We start from the raw sequence: 23,627 nt of genomic DNA, 5'->3' as shown, positions 1-23,627 counted from the left end.
AGTCAATTCACATAAAGTGCTTAGAATGGACCATAAGTAGCACTTAATAAATGTGGGCTTTTATAACCTCTTCTTCCAATCACTCCTCAGTGCATAACAATTTTGTGTATTTGCTTAGTTGTAGACTTCATGTAGATATACATATAATTTCATATCCTGCTTCTTTCTCTTAATATTATTATGTAAATATTTTTAATATTATTATAAACTGTTCATAAGCATTTTAAATGCCTAAGTAATATTCCACTTGGGTATATGACCCACACTTTAGATAACTATTGCCTTACGATTGGACATTTAGTTTATTTCCAATTTTCTATGAAAAGAGTTGAGTGGGCTTCAGTGTGGTTCAACAGCTATTTATTGAGCACGTAACTCTGAGTCCAGCCCTGTGCTAGGCATGGAGGACACAGAGATAAATAAGACAAGCTTTCTGCCCTGCAGGAGCACGCAGACCTGCGTTTAGGATTATAATTGGCCTTGCTTTGGAGAACAGATTGGAAAATGAAGAATCCTGGAGACGGAGAAAGCCCTTAGGAGGCAGGTAGCAAAAGGGGCTGACGGATCTGTGACAGTGGGAGTGGGAAGGAAAGAATGGTGGGGGGTGAGCAGGTCAAATGGTCAGAACCTGGCCCCTGATTGGTATAGCGAGTGAGTAGATGCAGTAAGGAAAGGTAAGGAAGAGTCAAGGGTGACCACGGTTTGAACTTCAGGAGCTAAGGGGGGTAAAGTGAAGTGGTTAAGAGCTTGGGCTTTGATGCCAGATGGATCTCCAAATTCAAGCCCAGCTCTACCATATATGACCTGTGTGACCTTGAACAAGTCACTTAAACTTTCTAAGCCTCAGTTTTGCCATCTGTAAAGTGGGGATAATAATGAATCTTCCTGGCAGTGTGGAGAGCAAATCAGATTATGTATGAAAAGTATATAACAGACATGATGTATTGGGAATAATAATAATGAGTCCTGTAGCACGTCAGTACCACTCTAAGTGCCTTGTATGTATTAACTCACTTTAGTTCTCACGACATCCCTGCAGGAGAGGTGCTGTTAGCATTCCAGTTCTATAGATGAGAAAGCAGTCTCAGAGAGTTTGGGTAACTTGCTCGAGGTCTCACAGCTAGTAAGTGACCCAGTCAAGACTCACACTCAGATAGGCTTGCATCAGAGTTCGTGCTCTTAAGGACTGTGCTTTCTGCTTCTCTGCCGGAAGAGACACCAGAAGGAAGTCCCTGTGGCAACGCCCAGCAGGTAGATGGAGCTTGTTTTGTAACCCAGGACATGGGTCAGGGTGTAGGATCACCTGGGCAGAGATGAGATGTGGAGTCCACAGGCAAGGTCGAGATTGCCCAGGGAGAGTGAGGCATGGACAAAGTCTGAATTTAGTGGAGAGGAGAAGGAAGAGGAGTTGGCTAAGGAAGTGAGAAAGACCAATCAGAGAAGCGGCTGAGAATCAGGATCGGATAGTGTCATGAAATTCAAAAGAACAATGCAATCAGCGGCATCAAATGCTACAAAAAGAGAGATAAGAACTGCTAAGAGACCTTGGTGACCTTGGGGAAGCAGGTGCAGCAGAACAAGATGGGGTGTGGATTTCAACTGTAAGGGGTTGAAAAGAGATGGGCGAAGTGGCTGCAAGGAGTAGGGCAGACAAAATAGGTAGTGGGACGAACACTGGATGGGGTCCGCAGACTTGAATTCCAGCGCTGGCTCAGACCTTTATTAGGTGTGTGACTTTACGGGGAGTCACTTAACATCCCTAGGATGCTGTTGCCTTATAGGTAAAATCAGGAACTAAGCTCCACCCCTGAGGCTGCTGTAGGAATAGGAATTTGATGGCCAATGAATTTAGAGCCCCTAGCAGCCCCTAGCTACTTCTGTTCAAGCCGCGGAAGTAGCTTGAACTTTGAAGAGCTTTCTTCGAAGGTAAAGCCTGTCCACAGTTACTCTGTTGCTGGGGATGGTTCTGACACTTGGTACTACTGAGTCCCCCTCAGGCACCCACTGCTGGCAACCTGTCAGTCAGCTGAGATCCACGATGTTAAAGGAACCCCGCCTGAGCCTCAGGCTGAAAGAAGACCCCACAGATCTATCGTTTGTGTGATAAATTACAGATCTGTTATTTGTGTGATAAATTACAGCACCGGGATTTGAACCCTGGTGCTCTACCCCACCGCCTGTGCCCCATTAGAGCCATAACTTGGCTGTATGGGCCAGTGGTTAGGACTCTGCTTTAGGAGAAAGAGCACCCAGGTTGCAGACGTGGCTTTGCAGCTGGTTCAGTAAGGATCCTTGGACTGAGTATTCCTTAACCTCACTGTACTGACCTGACCCTTGATGTGAGTAGGAGGAAAATGTGTCCAGAGTTGAGCTTTGAGGTTTGCAGAGAAGGACGTCTCGTAGTGCGACTGGGAACCACAGAGCATACATAATCCGAGGGGCAGCTCTGTGGTTCTGATATCACCATGTGTGTGCTGAGAATTGTCCTACGTTCTCTCTCTGTTTTCTCCTTTTCTTCCCCCCTTCCTTTCTCAGTCTGTAACTTTTTTTAAATTAATTTTTATTGGAGTATAGTTGCTTTACAATGTTGTGTTAGTTTCTGCTGTGCAGCAAAGTGAATCAGCTATATATATACATATATCCACTCTTCTGTAGATTTCCTTTCCATTTAGGTCACCACAGAGCATTGAGCAGAGTTCCCTGTGCTGTACAGTAGGTCTGTATTAGTTATCTGTTTTTTACATAGTATCAATTGTGTATATATGTCAATCCCAATCTCCCAATTCATCCCACCCACTCCTTCCCTCCTTGGTAACCATAAGTTTGTTGTCTACCTCTGTGACTCTATTTCTGCTTTGCAAGTAAGTTCATCTGTAGCATTTTTCTAGATTCCACATATAAGCGATATTATACGATATTTGTCTTTCTCTCTCTGGCTTACTTCACTCTGTATGACAAACTCTAGGTCCACCCATGTTGCAGCAATTTTCATTTTTATTTCGTTCCTTTTTATGGCTGAATAATATTCCATTGTATATATGTACCACATCTTCTTTATCCATTCCTCTGTCGACGGACATTTAGGTTGCTTCCACGTCCTGGCTATTGTAAAATCAAAACTACAATGAGGTATCACCTCACACTGGTCAGAATGGCCATTATCAAAAAATCTACAAACAATAATTGCTGGAGAGGGTGTGGAGAAAACGGAACCTTCCTATAATGTTGGTGGGAATGTAAATTTGTACAGCCACTGTGCAGAGCAGTATGGAGTTTCCTTAAAACTCTAAAAATAGAACTACCATACGACCCAGCAGTCCCACTCCTGGGCCTATATCTGGAGAAAACCATAATTCGAAAGGATGTAGCATTTTAAAAGCTTACATTTTTTCCTCTTCTGACTGCGTGTCCTACCCATCCACTCATTCATTGGACAAACATGAACTGGGCGCTTAGAAAACATTGTGCTGGACACCAGGGAAATGCGAAGTGGGGATTTAGAGATAAATACGTCTCAGCTCTGGCCTTTTAAGAGGTTTGAAATCTAGTGAGAGGAGAAACACGTCTAAACAACAAACGGAAACAGACACATTTACAAGTGTCTTAGAACAGAGGGAAAATCCACGGGCCTCAGAGCCCCAGGGAGGATGAATTCCACTTAAAGGAGTTGCGGGAGGGGTAAGGAGAAGGTGGCATTTGAGGTGCTCCTTGACAGATGAGTGAGCGGCCGGGGTAGAGGAGGGAAGGGCGCCTTCCCCAGGGGGAGGTACAAGGTCACAGAGCGTGCTGGTTGGTCAGGAAGGCACGTGATGGGCTCAGGGAAGCAGGAGCGCCAGGCTCCAGGCCAGGTGAAAGGAGGGTGGCATTGAAAGATGAGGGCCCTCTCAGCCACTCACTCTCTCCCTTCCTTCTCCTCTCTCTCTCCTGTTCCCTTTGACTTTAGCTGAGCTGCTTTCTTCTCTCTGCCTGCATCATCCTCGCTATCCTTTTTCTCTCTGCTTGTCTACCTTTTTTCCTCTCTAGACTCTCTTTCTTTCTCTTTGCGGGGGGGGCTAACAGATTGCATGCTGGCTGGCCATCCTGTGAGCTGGACCCGTAGCCCCCTGCAGCAGCCATGCCCGGGCTCCCAGCACCCATCCTGCAGGCTAGGCAGAAAGGGGGTGGGACGTGCAGGTTTCCGCTGTGCGCCTCCGTCCTTCGGTGACAGCCCAGACAATTTATACACCCTGTTGGCTGAGGCCGTATGTTGTCATAACCTGGGTCATTTCCTCATTTAATACCATCCATAAACTCCAATAAAACTGTCCTGGAGCCCAGCAGTCCAGGGGAGGAGAGGCACTGGGTTTGGAAGACGGAGACGGGGGTGGGTGGGAGGTGAGGGGCCAGCGGGGGGAGGTCGGAGGACTCGAGGCCGAAGCCCACGCCCCACCTGATGAGCGCCTTGTTTCCTTTCCTGCTCCCCACGTCTTGCCCCTGCCGCTGGCTGCAGTGTGTCAGATCCTTCCCAAGGGGGTGGTCGCTGTCCTGGGACCATCCTCCAGCCCGGCCTCCAGCTCCATCATCAGCAACATCTGCGGGGAGAAGGAGGTGAGTGCTGGGCAGGGTTGGGGGATTCTCAGCTGGCTGGCAGCCTGTGCCCCAGGCCCAAAGATATCGTGGATTCTTAAGGGCTGGAAGAGTGAATCAAGGTCTGGTTGGTGTCACTAATAACATCAACACAAATAAAAGTACTGGGCCTTTGTTGGGCACTTACTTTTTTCAGGTTGCTTGGGTGGAGGGGACTCAGAGGAAGAGTTTCATGAGATTTTCAAGCTGAGCTCCTCCGAGTCTTGGGGTCCTGTGACAGGGGAAGGTGGGGTCCCTTGATGGCGGCAGGTAGAGGGAGAGGCTGGGGAGGGTGGTGGTCCAGGGGAGGCCAAGAGGGCAGAAGTCTGAGCTCCACAGGAACAGCTGCGGAGTCTCTGTTTAGATATTGGGATTCTGGGGAAGAATGCCTTTGGGGCCAGGCTTTGCTACATTTTAGTGCTGAAATAAAGTTTGAAAACCTCTGTTTTGTAAGTTCTCTGGAAAAGAGATTTTATTTCGCTTTCTTCTTCATTCACCAACTCCAGTGTTTACTTCTCCAAAGTGTTGGGTCCATTCCCTCTAGCTCTCGTTCCCTGGGAGATAAAGATGGTCGGGGATGAGTTTCTGAGTAATGGCCTGCTCCCTATTCCAGCGTCTCTCTCCCTCCTTTCCCCCCAGAGAAAACAAATTGGAAACTTCAGAGATTCTATTGCTGAAATCTTTCCTAGTCCTTCTTGGAATCAGTCAGTCCTTCCCCTTCAGATACATTCCTGGGAGACAGTGGCAAGGTGACCCCATAGCCTCCCAAGGGCCTTCTAGCCAGGTCTTTTGGGAACAGATGGAGCTTGATGGTCAGGAGCTGTGGAGGGGCAGGGCGCAGGGACAGGGGATGGAAGGGCGAAATTTGCACCTGTCCTGGGAGCCTAGAGGCTCAGCCTTCCAGAAGCGTTAGCTTTGGGAGGATCCAGTTCTTGCAGTAGGATGGGGCACCTCCTTAGTGAGCTGCCCTCACCTAGGCAGTGGAGCAATAGACAGGCCCCTGCTTACCCCAGGCCCTCTGGAAGCCACTCCCTTGATGCTCCCACTTTTCTTATGATCAGAGGGCTTGGTCCTTGAGGCTTTGGGAAGAATATTGGTCTTCTCTGTTTCAGGAGCCCACTCTAAGAATCGTTATCAGCACAGTAGAGCGCCCTGCCGTCCTAGCTCCGGTCCTGCAATGGGTCTTACTTACCACTGCCCTGTAGGCTGAATCCTTGAGCTTCAGGCCATGGGCAGGGTCTGTGTTGACAGCTCCCCATCCTTCCTCCCAGATGTCCTGAAAGATGACTCCTGAGCCAGCCCAGGCCAAAAAAATAGCTTCTCTCCCACCGCAGTCCCTTCCAGCATCTCCCAGGCCTGGGCCCCCGCAAGTTAGACCTGATGTTTAATTTAAATCTTTCTTGCCAGGCTCCAAGTAACAGCTCAAATCTGTGGCAGGTTGTTATTTCCCGGTCGCTGTGATCTTCACCAAGTGAGGTTGCCAAGACTTCGGCTGCCCATTTCCTCTTTTCTGCTCTCCTTTTTTTTCCCCCCTCCCCCTCTTGCCCAGCACACTTTCCTCACCGTCCCCTACAGTCATCCCCCCAGTCCCCACTCCAGAATGGCCTCCTCTCGGTGTTCAGCGGCTATTTTATCTCAGTGAACACATCCCTTAACCCTGCTTGGCATTTCAGGCCGGAGGTGGAGACCCTGATTTGCACCCATCTTCCCATCCCGCCGCCCTGGACCCTGTGCCGTTGACCAGCCAGGCGGGCTGTGCTGCCCAGGGAATGGCCAGACGGTTACCCCTCCTTTGTCTGGTCACGTTCCTTCCAGAGAAACCTTTCCTCTCCATTCAGATTTTGCACTTCTTCTAATATTTTATGAGGCTGAACTGCCTCACACTGATTCCCCTCAGCTTCAGGGAAAAGAAATGGAGTTCTCACTGAGGAGTTCATTCTTTTAAATGCTGCTAAGATGTCTGCAGCCCCTGTGGCTGGCTGCTTTCTGCCTTGCTGCCCTCCCCTCCATGCCGCTCACCTCTCCATGCCCCCAACCCCTCCATGATGACTTCCGGGGATGCATTTGCACCTGCAGATCCGTTTTGGATTGATCTTTGTCCCAGAGAGAGACTCAGCAGGATTGGCCTGGCCATCCCTTCCTGGGCCCATCAGGGCAGCTGGCTGCCTCCCAGCAGCCTTCAAGATGCCAGGCTGTGCTGGAGACCTCCCACCAGCTCCCCTTCCTAGGGAGGCCCCTCAGCCCTCACCCCTGCACATACAGACCTAAGAGCTTTTCCAGGAGCTGCAAGATTTGGGGAGAGAGAGGGAAGGGAATGGGAAAAGGCATTGCCTAAACACTTACCCCACATGTTAGGAACTGAACTAGTACATCCTTCACATACAGGGTCTCGTTTTATTCTCCCAGAGCTCAAGAAGCACCTGTTGTTTCTCCATGCTGATGAAGCTTAGCCAGGTTAAGCAGTTTGCCCCAAATCACACAGCAGAACCCAGATGCAAACCCAGGACTGTAGACTCTAAAACCCATTTTTCTGAGTCTTCACTTTCCTGAGCCTTTTGCCTGCTTCATCTCTGGGATTGGTGGATCCAAGGGAATCTCTAAGGGTACTTTCTATGGGGGGGGGGTGCGGGTAAGTTAGCTGCTGCTGGACCCCGGTAGGCTGTATGGCCACACGGGGAGGGCCTTGGGCAGAGATGCTCAGATGTGTAAGCCAGCCAGCCTGGCCACCCTACCCCTCCCCAGCCTGGCCTCCATCTTACCTTTCTGTGACCTTTCTTCCTTTCAAGGTGCATTTGTTATTCATTTTAGACAGATTGTAAGCGTTGCAAAATATCAGTGGGAAGAAAGACCCCTTAGGACACACCCCAGGTCAACGTCACTCTTTAATGCCATTACTCACCAGCCTGTCTCCCCAATTCTATGCTTTTCAGTCTCTGCTAAAAAATATTGGTTGCCCTCTCTCTGTGCTTCAAGGGCTAATCCTAGTTGAATTCAGGAATTTTCTCCCTAGTTTCTGCTAAATCTTTACCCTCCCCTCATCCCAGTCTCAGAGGAGCTCTGGTCTCTGGCTGACTTCTTCCAGAAGCTTAAAAGGATAAGGTAGCAGAATCCTACAGAGACCGTGTCAATGTCATCCCAGGCTCTGGGCCAGCCCAGGCAGAGAAAACTTCTGCAATCATGTCTGAATAACCCATTCTAGGAACCAACCAACTCACCATCAGGAAGTTCTTCTTGCTGTCTACCCTCAATCTTACTCACTTTCACATCAGTCCAAACCCATGCTCACAATAATCTGGCCCTCACACTGGGCACCCTAAGTGAGGATGAGGGTTGAGGTTTCAGCCCCATCTCTGATAGAGGCACAAGCAGCCTTTAGCTCTTCTGGCTCTGGGTACCAGGGTGACATAATAAAATCAAGGTGGATGGCAGCTTATTATGTTTTAACTTTCCTATTACCTACCCAATAGCCTAAGCTGCCAGTAAAGCAGCCATCCCAGCCTGTTAATATCTCTTTCCTGGAGAAGAGAGGCAGAAGGCAGGGGCAGTGCCTCCCTGAAATGTCAGGAATAGACGCAGAGGGAAGCTGACACTGTCCTAATGAAGCCAAAGCAGGTATTTATTTACCGGGCTCCATCCGGAGGCCCTCTAGTTGGTTTCCCAGCCTGCAGCGCTCCCCCCTCCTCACGTAAGTCTACGGAGGAACCCATCCCAGGCTTTTACCCAGGATGGGAGCTGGTTTATTTATCTGTTGGCTAGGCTGGGCTGAGGGGGCCCCTCCCTTAGTCCCCAGGGCAGTGTTTTTCTCTTTTTGCCATCTCTGCTCTGATTCATTAACCACACATAAAATGATATAAGGATTATGCCTTCAAGAGCCATTTGTCTCTCTGCCCAGCAGTGGGCAGTTCCTCTGAGAATAAAGACCTATTGTTTTGTCTTCTCAGGGCCACAGACCCCAGCTCCAAGGTCCACAGTACATTTATCCAGGTCCCCGGCTGAAGGGTTTCCCATCCTGGGTCTCAAGCGTTGTCATGGATGCCACGTCATCTTCCTCCTGTGGAGTGGGTGCCCCGAGTCTTGCAAGTTCCATCTCTTGCCAGGCAAAGGTCTTTTACAAAAGAAGCTACCCTCTGCAGCTTTGTCTCACTCATCCCTCTTTTCTTTTTGTCTCGCTGGTTCCGGATCTTCCCTGCTGCCCACTTTTGCTCCTCCGCCCAGGTCCCTCATTTCAAAGTGGCCCCGGAGGAGTTTATCAAGTTCCAGTTCCAGAGATTCACAACCCTGAACCTCCACCCCAGCAGCACTGACGTCAGCGTGGCTGTAGCTGGGATCCTGAACTTCTTCAATTGCACCACCGCCTGCCTCATCTGTGCCAAAGCAGAATGTAAGTTTCCCCAGGCTGGCTCCACCCCAGACGGTCAGGTCGCGTTGATTTCAACCTGAGTGATTTGCCCCCGGCTGCAGATGATACGCCAAGAAGGGGCGGGCTCCTTCCAATCGTGGGAACGACAACCAGAGGGTTCGGGGATTCCGAAGTGTCCTTGGCTGTTCGTCCGTGTGTGTAGGTGAAAGAGAGCAGTCCAGGAGCACCCTTTGCCAGAACTCCCTGTGCATGCGCGGAACAGAGAGGAGCTCAGTTACAGGGAGACTGGCCAACCACCAAGCCTTTTGGCATCTGCAAACGCAATGCCCACATTTTCAGCCTCATTGTTAAGGAGCTACAAAAAGAGAGAGAGGGAAAATATATAATTGGATTCCTTTGTACTTGATGGGTTGAAGAACTTCTTTCCTTGGAGAGTAGATTTTTCTGATGGAACAAGGTCCAAGGTCAATTCCCGATAAAGCATTTTTTTTTTTTGCAAATGCAGGTTTTAGAAATGCATTTTCTCTCTCAATTTGCGACATAAATTTAGTGTTTATGAGATTTAGCTAATTTAAGCCAGCACATTCCAGCAAATCTGTGCATCTGTGTGCTGCCGGTGACAGCTGTGCACCACCCACAGTCAGACAGGTGCTGACTACTGGCTACCACTGGGGCCCGGAGCCCGAGATGCAGGCGTCTGTGTCCAGTGTGGCTCACCTGTGCAGGTCTTCCCCTGCGGGTCTGGGTGGGCTGCACTGGAAGAGGTTCGCCATCTCCATAAGGCTCCTCTCTATGGCTCCTCAGAACTGCTCTGCAGTGTAAGTCCCTCCTCCACCCTGGAATCCCTACAGCATCTGAAAACTAAAGGCCCCTCCCTGCCAAGGGTCAGAACCATCTTCTTTACGGGACCTTTGCACCTTACTGACTCCACCTGTACCTTCATTCATTTATTCAACACAACGTGATTATTTGCTCTGTGCTACCCAAGAAACAAAGTAGCTGAGTCCCAACTATGTATGCTTTTTGTATATCTTATTTAATTATTACAACAACCCAGTGGGTTTGGAAATGTTGGAATTCCCCATTTTAAAGTTTAATACAATTTATAGTCCAGTTCCTCAGTCTCTCTAGCCACACGTCAAGTGCTCAATAGCCACGTGTGGACAGTACAGATATAGAACATTTCTGTCTTCACAGAAAGTGCTATTGGACAGCATTGTTTTAGATGATAAGGGTTTTGTGGACGAAGCGTTTTGTGGCTAAAAAAAAGAGAGAAATGTTTAGATAACACTTCGTTCTATCTCTCCCTCGTGGAGATTGTCAGCACACATTAGCATGGACACCCTGAGTTGTCCTGTGGCCAAAACAACTATTTACCTCAGCATCTTCCAAATAGGTTTGATCATATGCCCCCAAAAGGATGCTGATCTAAAAGCTCACAGGATGCTAGTATTTGATGGAACACAGCTGGGATATGTTGCATTCCACCAGGTGGCCCTCCTCGTGTAGCATCCTCGCAGCATTGAAAGGTGTAACAGAATCAAGGATTCTCCCCCGGAAATTTCTGCCACAAGCCCACTCAGGCAGGACTGAACTGGCACACCCCAGGCACCCAGCGAGAATGTTGAGAGACAGATGACAGGCTGTAAATATGCCCAGGCAAAGATTGTCCTGCAGTCCTCATCTGTGCTGGGTACAGCGTCTCGCCAACCTGACAGGAAGTTCTTTCTTGTGTCTAGCTACAGTCCCTCTTGCTTTGAAGCTGAGCCCTGTTTCCTCTGCTTCAGCTCTTACTGGGCTTTGGGAAGTAACTTGTTCAGATGTTTGTTAAACACCTGCTGTGTGCCAAGTACCATGCTAGATACTGTTGCCTCCTAGCCCAGGGCTATTTCCATTGGAATTGACATTCTCCGACATTCAAACAGTTCCTTGCAGATTGCGAAGCACTTTCACTTATGTTTTCCCACTTTACCTCCCTCTTTCCCAGTCATTCTGAGCTGAGCAAAGAGTCTTGGAGCTGCTGAGTGACTTGGCTTAAGGTCACGAAGCTGGTACATGACAAAACCAAGACTCTTAACTCCCGTTCCTCCGACTATGAGCCAGGGCTTCCTCCTCCGAGGCCCCTCCCACCCTCCTGGGCTGCACCAGCAGACTCAGAGCAGCGGCTCAGGGTGGGCTCTACCCAGCAGGCACAGTGTCCTTTGAAGGGCAGAGATCTCCCTGGAACAGTGTGTCCCCTTGCTCCGCTGAGTGGGGTGCGGGATGGCGGAGCACAAAGTCCTGGAGGGGATGAGCCCGCCCGAGTGCTAGAGAGGCCGGCCCACATCCCAGGGGAGACGCATCAACCACACAGCGCTGCTCGGACGACTCATCTATGGAGGCTGCCGAGTGACTCTGGCCCCACCTACCGGGGGGGAGGGAAGGTGGGGCAGAGCAGGAGAAGTTCAAGCGCAAAGAGGATTCAAAATCTAACCAAAGGCTGAAGAAATGAGGGACTGAAGGGAAATGCAGCTCAGAGCTTGGGAGGAGACACTCTTCCATCTTCCTTATTAATGCAGGGCCAAGAGACACTGCAAGTCGAATTAGGAACAGGAATCTAATTCTATTTTCCTGCTGTCAAAATTAAGCATAACAGAGATCATTCCCTGGGGAATCATGCCATGTACTCTCCTCCCTCCCCAAAGTAGATTTTCAATAAGCAGGTTTTGGACCAAGTAGAGTTGTACTGTGGATTACATTATTTTTCTTTAATGGGGGAAAAAAAATTAGAACATCTCTGCAAGTACCTAGTTCTAGTGAGGCTGGGGGAGGAGAAGTGAGGAACCCAGGCACGGCCCTCTGGTCATCCCCGCGGAGCCTGGGGAGGGGGGAGTTTGCTGTTAGGGGACTTCCTAGGAAAGTTGGGGTCCCCCACTACTGTCCCCAAGGCCCCTTTGGTGAGCCCTGCCACAGAGTTACCTTTTGAGACACTCAGGCTGGACCCAGAGCCTTTCACTCTTCGTGGTCACAAGTATAATATGCCGTGTATTTTCCTGGTATCGTTGTACATAGCTCAAATCAACTTTTTTTTCAGGCTTGCTTTGGTGTTTCTAAGTATTTTAATGTCCTTTTTTGTAGCTACAAGTCCTGAGCCCCTACACCCTCTGCCGTTTATGCGCTACCTGTGTGATCTTGGCAAAGTGACTTAGGCACGTGCTAGCCTCTGTTGTCTCATCTATAAAATGGGGATGAGGCTTCCTCCCTCCCAGGGTGGTTGAGGGGATAAAATAGGATGACACACAGTGTATAACAGAGTCCACACCTAGGGAACACACAGCACACATGGTTTTAACTCTCTTTCCTTCCTGGAATCCCTTTTGAACAAGGTCAGGTCAGGACCTGCAGTGGCGTGACCAGAGTTCCGCTCTGTCCTTGTAACATCCCTGTGTTGGCTAAACTCGGTCCAGATGTTGGAGAGGAGAGACTCTGGTCTCCTGGGGAGGAAGTGCGGCTGAAAAGAAACGCAGGCTGGTTCAGTAAAATGGGAACCGTCTTTGCAGGCAAACCAAGCTGCTCCACCACTCATGAGCTGTGTGACGTGAAGCAGGTCACTCTACCTCTCTGAGCTTTAGTTCCCTCCCATGTAAAGTGGGGATAATAACGCGTCTCAGGGTGATTGGGTGGAAGGTATCTGGGCCCAGAATGTAATACACATTTAATTACTGTTACTTTATCCTGCAACCCTGGTTGTGGCAGTAGTGGGTGGAGGACTGGTGTGTCGGGAATGACACCCAGAGTCCCGTGTGAGTAGCTGGGGGACGAGGGGGGCAGTAGTTGGCCTTTCTAGTGCCACCCCCAGGAGGCACTGTGAGAGGCCTTTTGCTTATGGTGATACAAATTAACCACTTACGGAACACTTCCTATATAACAAACACTCTGCTAAGGGTTTGAAATTATCTCATTTAAACCTCACATTAACCATATAAGATGGGCTCTATAGACATTTTTATTATATGCGTGAAGAAAAGAGATTAAGTCCATTTTCAAGGTCACATGGTTCTTGTTACCTCCTCTCCCTGCATCTCCGAACACTGTGGAAGAGACAGAAGTGAGGGACCATTTTTCCTAGTTTTATGGGAGGACTGAGGCCTTCCCAGGCAACTCAAGTGGTGAATCAGAGGCCAGAACTTGGAATCAGAAACCTGGGTTTGGACCTTGGCCAGTTAGTTCTGTGATCTGTCCCAGTGTCTCTCCTGCTGCAGTGATTTGGTCTCTACCCAGGAATAATGATAATACCTGCTTCCAGGGCACTTGTAGGGTTAAATCAACAGTATGTGAAGAAGCTTAGGAAACACTGAAGGCAGTTCTCAGGGCAGGGATGCCTCCTGGGCCCCAGTAATTAATAAACCAACAAACACCCTGAAGTGGAGAGGCTGAGGGGAGCGCAGAGGGCAGGTTCTCCCCACGCTCATCCTTGCCGTCAGAGGAGGGGGCAGCCTCCATGGCTGAGCAAGCTAGCAGGTGGTCCTCCTGGGACTGAGAGGTCTCTGCCTGCTCCTCCATCCCCTCTCTGTCTCCCCCTCTGGCCCCCGTGGTCTGGCCCTTTCTGCCCTTTCCCGGGGCCAAGCCCAGGTGTGGGATGGGACAAAACCAAGAAGCAGGTGAAATACGTACGTCGTTCAAGCATTTGAATTTGTTCCGTGCCCCTGCCCCACTGACAACACCTCGGACCCTCATCCCTCTCTCTCCATCAGAATCTGCTCCCTGGAAAAACAGGACGTGAAAACCATACACCCGAGGCGCTTGCACCTGGCAGGGGGAGGGGACTGGAGAGGTACCAGGTTTAGGGCACGGTGCATGGTGGTGAGCTCACATAGTCTCCCTAAATCCTCGCCATAATCCTCTGGTCGGTATTCCATCAGCTGCCTCCCACAAGATTTTAAAGTGTTGCCCCTGCTGGGAATATTAACATTTTCCAGCATCAAAGCTTGCAGCCCAGGGAATCAGCCAGTGGAGAGGAGGGATGCCTGTTGACATGATTATTTATTCTTAATTTTTGATGCAAATGTCCTCTGTGTGCCCTGCAGACCCATCCCTTAGGTGTTTGTGTCCTTGTCCTGCAGACCTGTGTAACCCCTGCTGTGCCTTTCTCAGCCTCTCCATCCTTTTCCTCCCCGCCCCACCTGGCCCCTGGGTCCCAGTCCCAGAAGCCAGTCTCCCTCCTTCTTCCTAGAACAGCCAGCCTACTGGGTTTCACATCCATCCATCCCATTGCATCCTGAGCGAGACTAATAGGTTCCCCAGGTCCCTCTCAGCCTTGGCCTCGGCAGGCAGACTCGCTGCTGGTCCAAGGGTCCCTCAGGAGAGGAGGGTCAGGGTGGAGGTGGAGGGGAAGCGGGGAGAGAGCAGCTTTTAACCCCTCTGGTGGCAGCTGCCTTTGGCAAATCCCTTAGTTCCATGAAACAGATAGAGGTGAGGAGAACGACAATTGGAAAATGCCAAACTGCACTGAAAAACTCTAATCTTCTTTATGTAACTAAACCACTTTTCCTCTTCTGCAGCTGCTTTCCGCTACCTAGTATAAAAAAAGGATCCTTTTCTGATTCATAAAGACTCTCTGGGCTGGAAAGACATTAACATTTTTGTAGTTCAACTTTCCGACCCCTGGTTTCATACCCTCTACAACCATCCTCAACTGGGGCTTCAGTCTTTCCTTGACTACCTCCAGCAATGGGGAACTCACTCCCTCCTGATGCAGCCCACTGCCTCTTTAGACGGTTCCAACAGAGCTTCTTCCTTATGATAGCTAAGTGCGTCCCCCTGCGACTTCCATCCATTCATTATTTCTGGGGTTAGCCCTTGACTACAAGTCAAGAGCAAGTCTGTCTTATGACAGCCCTTCCCCTCTTCCTCAGACCAGGCACCCACTTCCTTCAGTGGCTCCTCAAGTGACGTGGTGTCTGTTCCCACCTGGCAGGGCTGCTCCCCTGATCTGTTAGGATGCAGAGTCTCTCTCTTCCCCCAGCGGTCTGTGTTCAGTCCACCGGCAAGCACCGTGCGCCCTACCTCACAGTGGGGATGAGCCGAGGAGTTTGAAATAGGAGCCCTGCCCAGCACTGTGAAATAATTACAGTGCATGTTATCTATCGTAATACATGCATATATGCATATATGCATAACATGCGCATATGCATAAGCATATGCTATCAAATGTTTCATATGGCTTATAACCAAGGGCTGTATTCTGTGAATTGGATAATAAATCCTGTGTGAGTTGGGAGAAGAGAGAAGTGGGTGGGGGCTGGAGATCGGAGAGAGGGTTTGGGGGAGGAGATGGGGTGAAGGACCGTTGGGATGTGAGCGAGTGGGGGAGGGGGGATGGATGGAAGCCGGATTTGGGAGGTGCCTTCCGGGTGACAGACACTGTTCTGCTGACTTGCCATCCTCTGACTCCCCCTGTGAGGTGGTTATGACCCTTATCTCACAGATGAGGACATGGAGGGGCAGAGGGGCATAGAGAATGGCTCACACTAGCTAACCTACGGGCGGTACAGGAGCTGGGATGCACGGCCCACCTGGCGCTCTTTCTGTTACTTCAGGTGCAGTGCAGCCTGGGAAAGGGAGTGACTGGGTAGGAGATCCTGGGGGCGGTTGCGGACCTCCCAGGGACTCGCTGCCCTTCTCCCCTGCCCTTCCCTGGGCCTTCCCTGCCCCCCAGCAAACAGTGTTGGGTGAGAAGGGGAAGGGATACTGCTTCCTTGTTTAAGGGCAGCAGAGCACCCCAAGGGGCAGGGGGTGGGGTGGGGCATGTGGGCATCGATTAGAGCAGGGTCCCCAGTTTCCCTGACACATTGGGGCTCTTTTACCCGGGAGCTCAGTGCACCTGCCAGCTTTAAAGGGATGAAGGGTCCCTGGGCTGCCTTTGTCAGGCTGCTCCATGCTGTGTGTAATTGTACTGTCACTCCCCAGGCTTTTGTCTTCTCCCACTGAATTTCATTGCCCATCTGAAGGATCCCAGGGGATTTGGCCTCTCTCCCCGGTCGGGCTCCAGAGATTCTCCCTGCTGCATTCCAGGTCCTATGGGGGTTCACACCCACCATTCCCCCGTTACTCATACCTCCAGCTGCTCCCTTAGAGCATGCCCTGGCAGATCTTTCCTTGAGCCAAGGAGATGGCCAAGACTTCGGCAGCTCCAGCTCTGTGGCCTCCCCGACCTCCTTGTCCTTTGGATCGGGTGCTCAGACCTTTGTCCAAGTGGGATTTTGCTTTTCCCATCATCTCTGAGAAGATGTGAATATTCTCTCCATTTTACAGATAGGACACAGTGGAGGTGCCCCATAGGAAACCAGATTTTCAGGCCGCCAAACGAAATAGGGATGTCACTTGGGTTGTTTTTTTAAAAATTTTTATGGGAGTATTGTTGATTTACAATGTTGTGTTAGTTTCAGGTGTACAGCAAAGTGAATCAGTTATACATATATCCACTCTTTTTTTAGATTCTTTTCCCATATAGGCCATTACAGAGTATTGAGTAGAGTTCCCTGTGCTATACAGCAGGTCCTTATTAGTTGTCTATTTTATATATGGTAGTGGGGATATGATTTGAACTTTGCTATAGACTTAGCTACAGGTTCCTGGCCTCTAAGATCCTGAGGGCAGGGTCTGTACCTGATCTAACTTCTCTGCTGGTGTCCTATTGGCCGGTTGCCGGGCCCTTAGGACAGTGAGTGCTGGATGAACAGATGTGTACCTTCCTCCCTCTTCCTTCTGCCTCACTGAGTCACCATTCCTGACCTTTGGGTTCTTGTGGGGATGAGTAGGCACAAAAGAAGTAACACTGATTCTATGCATGCCAGTTCCAAGTGTGCTTTCACATAGGATCTCAGTGAGTTCTCACCTGCTATGCCCATTTTACAGATGAAGAGTGGAGCCTTGAAGAGGTTAGATGGTTCTCAAGGTCACACAGCCAGCGAGGGTTGACCCTGAGCTTGAATCCAGATCTTCTGCATCTGGGTTGGCAGGAAGTGCCCTGGCAGCATCAGTGCCACTCTGGATGGAAGCCGGTGGTGAGGGACTGGGAGGGGCACCGATAGCAACAGGGGGTCTGTACAAGCCTCTACCGAGGCCTGTTTGGGAAGGAAGGAAAGGCCAACCCGATGCTGGGCTTGCACGGCCTGGGTTTCTGAAGCTTCTTTGTGAATAGCAGGCCCTCCGGGGGCTCCCTGCTCCCTGACGCAGCCTCCAGCTCCTGGGACCACCTTCTCAGGACCTTGGGGATGGGAGTTAGGGGTTGACCCCACCTTCCGGAACTCCAGTCTCCATCATGCCAGGCCCGTGGGCTCTACCCTGCTCCCTTTTCCTTGTTAACACGGCACACCAAGGCTTCCCCGCCAAAGCCCAGAGACGCGTGTCTCCAGGCCTCCCTGGGTTCTGTGCCTGATGCTTCCTGCTGCATTTTATCCTAAGAGGCAGTCTGTCTCAGGGGAAGAGGGTTGGATGGAGACGAGAAAATGGGGATTCTGGTCCCAGCTGTGTTCCTGGGCACATCCTGTCGTCTCTCTACAAAATGAGGGAGGTGCTATGAATGCTCTTCAGATGCCCCCCATCTTACCTTTTGGTTCTCAAGGGTCAGGAGGGGGCGTGACCTGAACAGAGAGGGTCATATCCATGACATCTCCGCATTTAATATTCCTTTAACCAGTACAGACACCAGAGCACTGGGATCTTTGGTTAGAAAGCAACCCTTCCCGGGCCACCCTCAGTGTGTGCAGACTGTGTCTGGGAGAGTTATTCCTCTCCTGCCTCCTGTTCGCCTCTGTGCTGTGGGATTCGAATACTTTATAGGATCCTTGGGAGGACTTAAATGAGATGAACCATTAAAATGTTTAGCCCATTACCTGGAACACAATAAGAATTCAATAAATGTAACTCTTATCATTGATTGGCTTTTGAGAGCAAATGCCTATAGGTCTCTTTCCATTGGAATTGAGGCTGCTGTCTTCTCAGGAGACCTCCACCCAACCACACACCCTCCTCCTGGCCTGCCTTTTCAGAGACAAAGCAGGATTAAGACCTTTGTGTCTCAGTGACATCCTTCTGGAATCCCTCCTCCCATATATGCTAGATGGCAAATAGCGAGGGAAGGGGAGAGTCTTTAGCGCACAATCCCAGTTTTCTGTTTTGTTCTGGTCCCACATGATTGCCTGCTGGAATGCAATTCAAGACCTGTTCTTTCATAATCATAATAATACCTTGTCTCAGTGCAGCCATGGTGCTCTGAGGAGTTCAAAGGCTTTCGCTAGACCTGTTCTCTGGGCCTTGTGACCTTGAGGGAATTGCTCCCCGACTTCCACCATGGAAATAAAGGCTGGGTGTAACATTTATGAGGGTTCACCATGTGCGAGGTTCTGGCCTAAGCACTTGGCGTGTTACTTCATTTAATCTTCTCCACAGCCCTGAGCTCTGGCCACTGATATTACAGGCACACCTCGCTTTATTGCGCTTCGCAGATACCGCTTTTTTACAAATTGAAGGTCTGTGGCAACCCTGCCTCAAGCAAGTCTATCGGTGCCATTTTTCCAACAACATTTGCTCACTACGTGTCTCTGTGTCACCTTTTGATAATTCTCACCATATTTCAAACTTTTTCTTTATCATTATATTTGTTATGTGATCGGTGATCTTTGATGTTACTCTTGCAAAAAGATTACGACCCACTGAGGGCTCAGATGATGGTTAGCCTTTTTAAGCAATAAAATATTTTTAAATTAAGGTATGTACATTGCTTTTTTTAGACATAATGTTATTGCACATTTAACAGACTACAGTATAGTGTAAACATAACTTTTATATGCACCGGGGAACCCAAAAATTCTTGTGACTCGCTTTATGGCGGTGGCGTGGGACCGAATGCGCAATACCTCTGAGGTCTGCCTGTATTCTCATTTCTCAGGTGAGCAGCTGAGGTCAAGAGACCCAGCCACACGAGGTCACCCAGTGAGCAAGTGGCCAAGTTAGGGAAGGAAACCCAGGCCTGGTGGTCTCTGAGCACAGGTCTTGGCTGCTGGGCAGCGCCGCCCCCAGGGCCGTGGGAAGGAGTGGGGATTCTCTTGTCCGACTCAAGGGAACCTCACGCTCTGCTTTCAAAGAGCATTCCCCAGGGAGTCGGGGGAGGCCCTGGGCGCTGAGGAGGGTTCTTTTCATTTGAGATGGGGTGACAGGGCGCCCCAGAGGTTAAGAGACTCGCTCAGGTTAGGGTGTGCCTGCTTAGCCAACAGGGGGCAGACCCGCGACCCTGACTCCCGCCCGAGTCTTCGCTTGTCCTGCTTTGGCTCCCGTGTCTCCCGAGGCAGCGCCGTGGACCCTCAGGGGCTTTGTCCTCTCTTCCCCTGCAGGCCTTTTAAACCTCGAGAAGCTGCTTCGGCAATTCCTGATCTCCAAGGACACGCTCTCGGTCCGGATGCTGGATGACACTAGGGACCCCACCCCGCTCCTCAAGGAGATCCGGGACGACAAGACAGCCACCATCATCATCCATGCCAACGCCTCCATGTCCCACACCATCCTTCTGAAGGTGAGCGCTGGGCCGGGCGGGTGCCGGTGGGCGCCGAGCATTCCTCCCCCTCCCCCTCCTTCTGAGCTGGCACTCTGCTCGCTTCTTGCCTTGGGCATCCATCCTCCTGGGCCGAGGCTGAAGGAGCCCGGGGCTGGACTCCTGACCCTGACAAGCCTCTGTGTGCTTCAGTTCCAATGGGCGGCTCCTGAGAGCTGAAAGGAGAGAGCAGGGTGATGGCAATGCCATAGAAACATGTAACTCATGGTGCAACAGGGCAGCTACCAGCTGAAACACTGGCCAAGCCTAGACCTGTCAGGGGCTCTGTGGTCCAGGGGTTCCTAGGAGGGGCTAGGGTGGGGGGGAGGTGGGCCACTTGGGCACTTGGGACAGAGGCTATTTGCCAAAAGGAGTAGAAGCATCTCCATATTTTGACAACCAGGGCAGTCACATCCGTGTGTATTACTGAATCTCGGGCACGTGTGTAATCCTTACATGTGTACTACAGTTCACCAAGTGCTGTCATGTAATTTCTCAGTGTAATCCTCCCCATGACCACGTGAGGTGGGCGTGATATCTTCCCTCGGCAGATGAAGAAACTGAGACTCTGCGAGATGAGCAGCTTTGTCCAACCCCCGGCCCTGTAAGGAGCAGAGCGAAGCTGGCATTGGTTCCCTTAACAGCAAATCAGCCCATTTCCTCTACCCCCCGGGACACAGAGGGGCAGGGTGCTAGCCCCTGAATCAACATATACACATGGAAATGGAGAGAAAGAGAGAGAGAGAGAGAGAGAAGTCAATGCCTGGGGGTCCACTCTGGACAAACAGCTGCAAAGCTGCAAACTGCTGGACATCCTTGGAATCACTGGCTCCACTTCCTGGGCTGGTGGTTCAGCTAGGCAAGCAGCCCCAGAAAGAGTAGACCCTGCTTCCAGGCTCCGCCATGGCTCTGGCAGCTCCCCCAGCCTCTCCAGGCACATTGATCTCTTCTAATGCCATTTTAATTGCACATTTAAGCGCAACCTGCCATCTTCCAGTGGGGGAGTGAGGTTCCTCATTAACCTCTGCCGAACCATGAGGAGGCCGGCAGACACGCGATGATTCTCTCTTCCTCTCCTTCCCTCGCTGTCTCCTAACCTCCCCACCCCAGCTAGTTTTGTCTCAGAATTAATAAGAGATTAGAATGAGTTCTCTGAGTACTGCGGGCTGTCCCTTCAGCCTGTTGCTATAGTAATTTTCCACAGCTCCAAACCCACGTCTGTCTGTGTGGGTATACCCAACTCACAGACACACTCAAACACAGAATTTTTCTCTTTCTCTTTCTTCTCTTATGTCCGGAGCTATGATTGAGGAAGTCATCAAAGACAGAAAAGTTCCTCTAAATTTCAGGGCACGAGCGATAGAGGCTGAGGAGTCCTCAGGAAGGTGGGGAGTAGGGCGTGAGATAGATTTCCCGCAGTCCCCTTGCCAGGGGCGGGTCAGAACCTACGGTAGCTGGTTCCTACCTGGACGGGCCCCCGGTGGGTCTTTTAGGCTCAGCCCTTGCCCAGGAATATTTCATCGCTCCCAGCATATGCAGTTGCCTCCCCCCTCTTTTTGATATGTGTATTTCATTGTTGAAATTTAGGAAAGTACAGAAAAGCACACAGAAAAAAATAAACATCATTCACAATTCCATCACCCAGAGAGAACCACTATTAAATTTTGATGTCTAGCCTTTCTGCCTTTACAGACACATTTTTTCCTTTTCCAAAATTATTATCACACTGCACACACTCTTTGGAAAACTGTTTTTTTTTCTACTTAATAATATGCCATGCATTTTTCTCATGTCATTGCATATTTTTCTACAAATATTTTAATGGCTGCATCATTTCCTATCACATGGATGTACCATAATTTATTTAACCATCCTTTATTGTTGGAGATACAGGTTGTTTTCAATCTTTGCTATAATAAATAATGCTGGGATGCACATCGTTGTACATAAATCTTTATGCAAATTCATGAATATTTTCTGAACATAAATTTCTAAGAGTGGAATTACTGAGTTAAAGGTATGCATGCTTTTCAGGATTTTGATATGATTTGCCAGATTGCCTTTTAGAAAGGCTGTAAGGATTTACACTCCCACCAGCAGCATATAGGTGTCTTATAGCACCCTTGCCAATACTGGGTATTTTCATTATAAACGCCTTTAATTTTTTTTATGGCTGTGCATTTGAAGGAAATTCCCTTGTAATGATCATTATTAGCAAATGGTTCTGCTGGGTGCAGGCTTTCCTGAGGCCCCCTGTCAGACTCAGCCCTTGTGACCTTGGAACCAAATCTATCAGTGACCAGCGAGGTTTCGGGAAACCTTGTTCCCATTTGAATTCCTAGCAGCCCCAGCAGGCCGGCCCTGCATCCGTCCTGGACTCAGTCCGCATGTTTCCCTGGAGCTCCAGACTCCTCTTTCACGGGGCTACAACCCGGCCTTGAGGGGCCTCAGGGAGGATGAACTCAGCGTGGGAAGCAGTGTGACCAGAGGCTGTACGGAGCTTCTGGGAGTCTCGGTGTGCACTCCTGAGCCTGGCCCCAGAGCTAGGCAGCACCCCGCTGCCTCTTGATTTCAGGAGGATTTTCAGAGTAATCCCCTACTTTATTGAGCGGCTGTTCTGGCAACGAACTCCATGTTTACCCAGAATTCAGGTCTTAAAAACCAAGGATCTCTTGTCTCTTATTTTTAGGACAGCAGATTTCACAAAGTGGGTTTTAACCATCTGACGGTGCCCTCTCCCAGCCCCCTGCCCCCAGCCCATCCCTGTAACCCGGGAGCTCTCGCTGGCCTAGGCAGTGGTGAGAGGCAAGGGCATTAGTATACGGACAGCAGTGGGGGAGGGAAGGGATGGAGGTGAGCATCATGCCCCACCATCTTCTTGGAAGTGGAGGAGGCAATGTAGCTTTGCTGGAGGAAGGAGGAACCTCCCGTCAGGGTCCTTGGGCTCTATCAGGACCCCCCCCCCACCCGTGTAATCTTGCCCCAGGCATTTGTTTCCCATTGGAATGGCAGTGATATAATTACCCTGGCCTATCCTTCAAGGAGCCTGTGAAGGTTCCTGTGAGAATGCTCACAAAGTTATTGGAGTTCCTTCGGGGATCAACATGATGTAAGGGGAAAATTTAATCATCCCTGGCCTTGTTTTTTCCCCCCATGCACCTCAGTAGTCATAACAAAAACGGTTTCCCAGGGGCCCAGGGCTGTGGGCTACATGATGCAGATCTAACCGACTGTCAGGAGGGATGAGGGCCCTGGGGAGAGCTGGGCTCATTATTTCCGTGATCTCCTTGCCGGCGTCTACAGCACCTGTCACACTCCAAGCCAGGCACGCCGACAGGGAAGGTTGCTTAGGGGTATTTATGATGGCTACGAAGGTCAGACAAAAAGAGGCCCTTCTGAAGTCACAGCTCTCAACCGTGGGCTGAGCCTTGCTGATGCACTGTGACCAAGGGCACGTCACAGGCAACTTGCTCCTCACTACTACTAAAGGACCAAAGTTTGCAAATGATTCGCCTGTTTCCAACATTACTGCAGATTCAGGAATACACTTATGAGTCTCTCTCACTCTCATCCCGCTAGGGGTGGAGTTAATTTGGGAATTGCCTACAACCCACAGACTCTCTCCTATCTATGCCTCGGCCCCTAAGAGAAGTGTGTCAATAGTTCCATCAATATTATAGCCCTCCAAGGGGAGTATTAGGCTGCCTGGCTTTAATTTCATGTTTTCCTTTTATGAGACATGTGATCTTCTGGACAAGTTGCACAGCCTTGGGTGCTTCGGTTTCCTCAGCTGTCAAATGGGGGTGGTGAAGGAGTAATAGTGCCTACCTCATCAGGTTAACCCAAGTAAAATGCTTTCTAGTGCTTGGTGCAGACTGAACAGTGAGTGAGTGTTAGCCATTGGTATTGTTAATGGTTGTGGGGATAATGATTATAGTCTGTTTTATTATTTGTTTCATTTCCCATAAAGTCACTTTGGTTTCCAGAATACCCAGTTATATCCATGGGAATGTGTTTTACCTGAGAATATCAGCTACTAGGAGTGTCACTGCAGGGGTGGGGAGTGGGGTGGAGGGGGAGGGACCCTACTCT

The 23,627-nt window shown here is 50.1% G+C and overlaps 1 protein-coding gene across 1 annotated transcript in view; it reads left to right on the top strand.

The window, feature by feature from the left end:
* The window catches only part of GRIK4 (glutamate ionotropic receptor kainate type subunit 4), a 301,261-nt gene that overhangs the window by 137,380 nt on the left and 140,254 nt on the right, over nucleotides 1-23,627 (top strand). Inside the window, exons 3-5 of the mRNA XM_068554669.1 lie at nucleotides 4,490-4,587; nucleotides 8,821-8,986; nucleotides 19,339-19,517. Of these exons, the coding sequence (XP_068410770.1) occupies nucleotides 4,490-4,587; nucleotides 8,821-8,986; nucleotides 19,339-19,517 (443 nt within the window). The remainder of the gene's footprint in view (nucleotides 1-4,489; nucleotides 4,588-8,820; nucleotides 8,987-19,338; nucleotides 19,518-23,627) is intronic.

The sequence above is a fragment of the Eschrichtius robustus genome, chromosome 11 (genome assembly GCF_028021215.1).
Source record: "Eschrichtius robustus isolate mEscRob2 chromosome 11, mEscRob2.pri, whole genome shotgun sequence".
NCBI classification, from domain to species: Eukaryota; Metazoa; Chordata; class Mammalia; order Artiodactyla; family Eschrichtiidae; genus Eschrichtius; species Eschrichtius robustus.
Note: the sequence above shows the minus strand (reverse complement) of the source record. Positions and strands in the feature narration are given on the sequence as shown.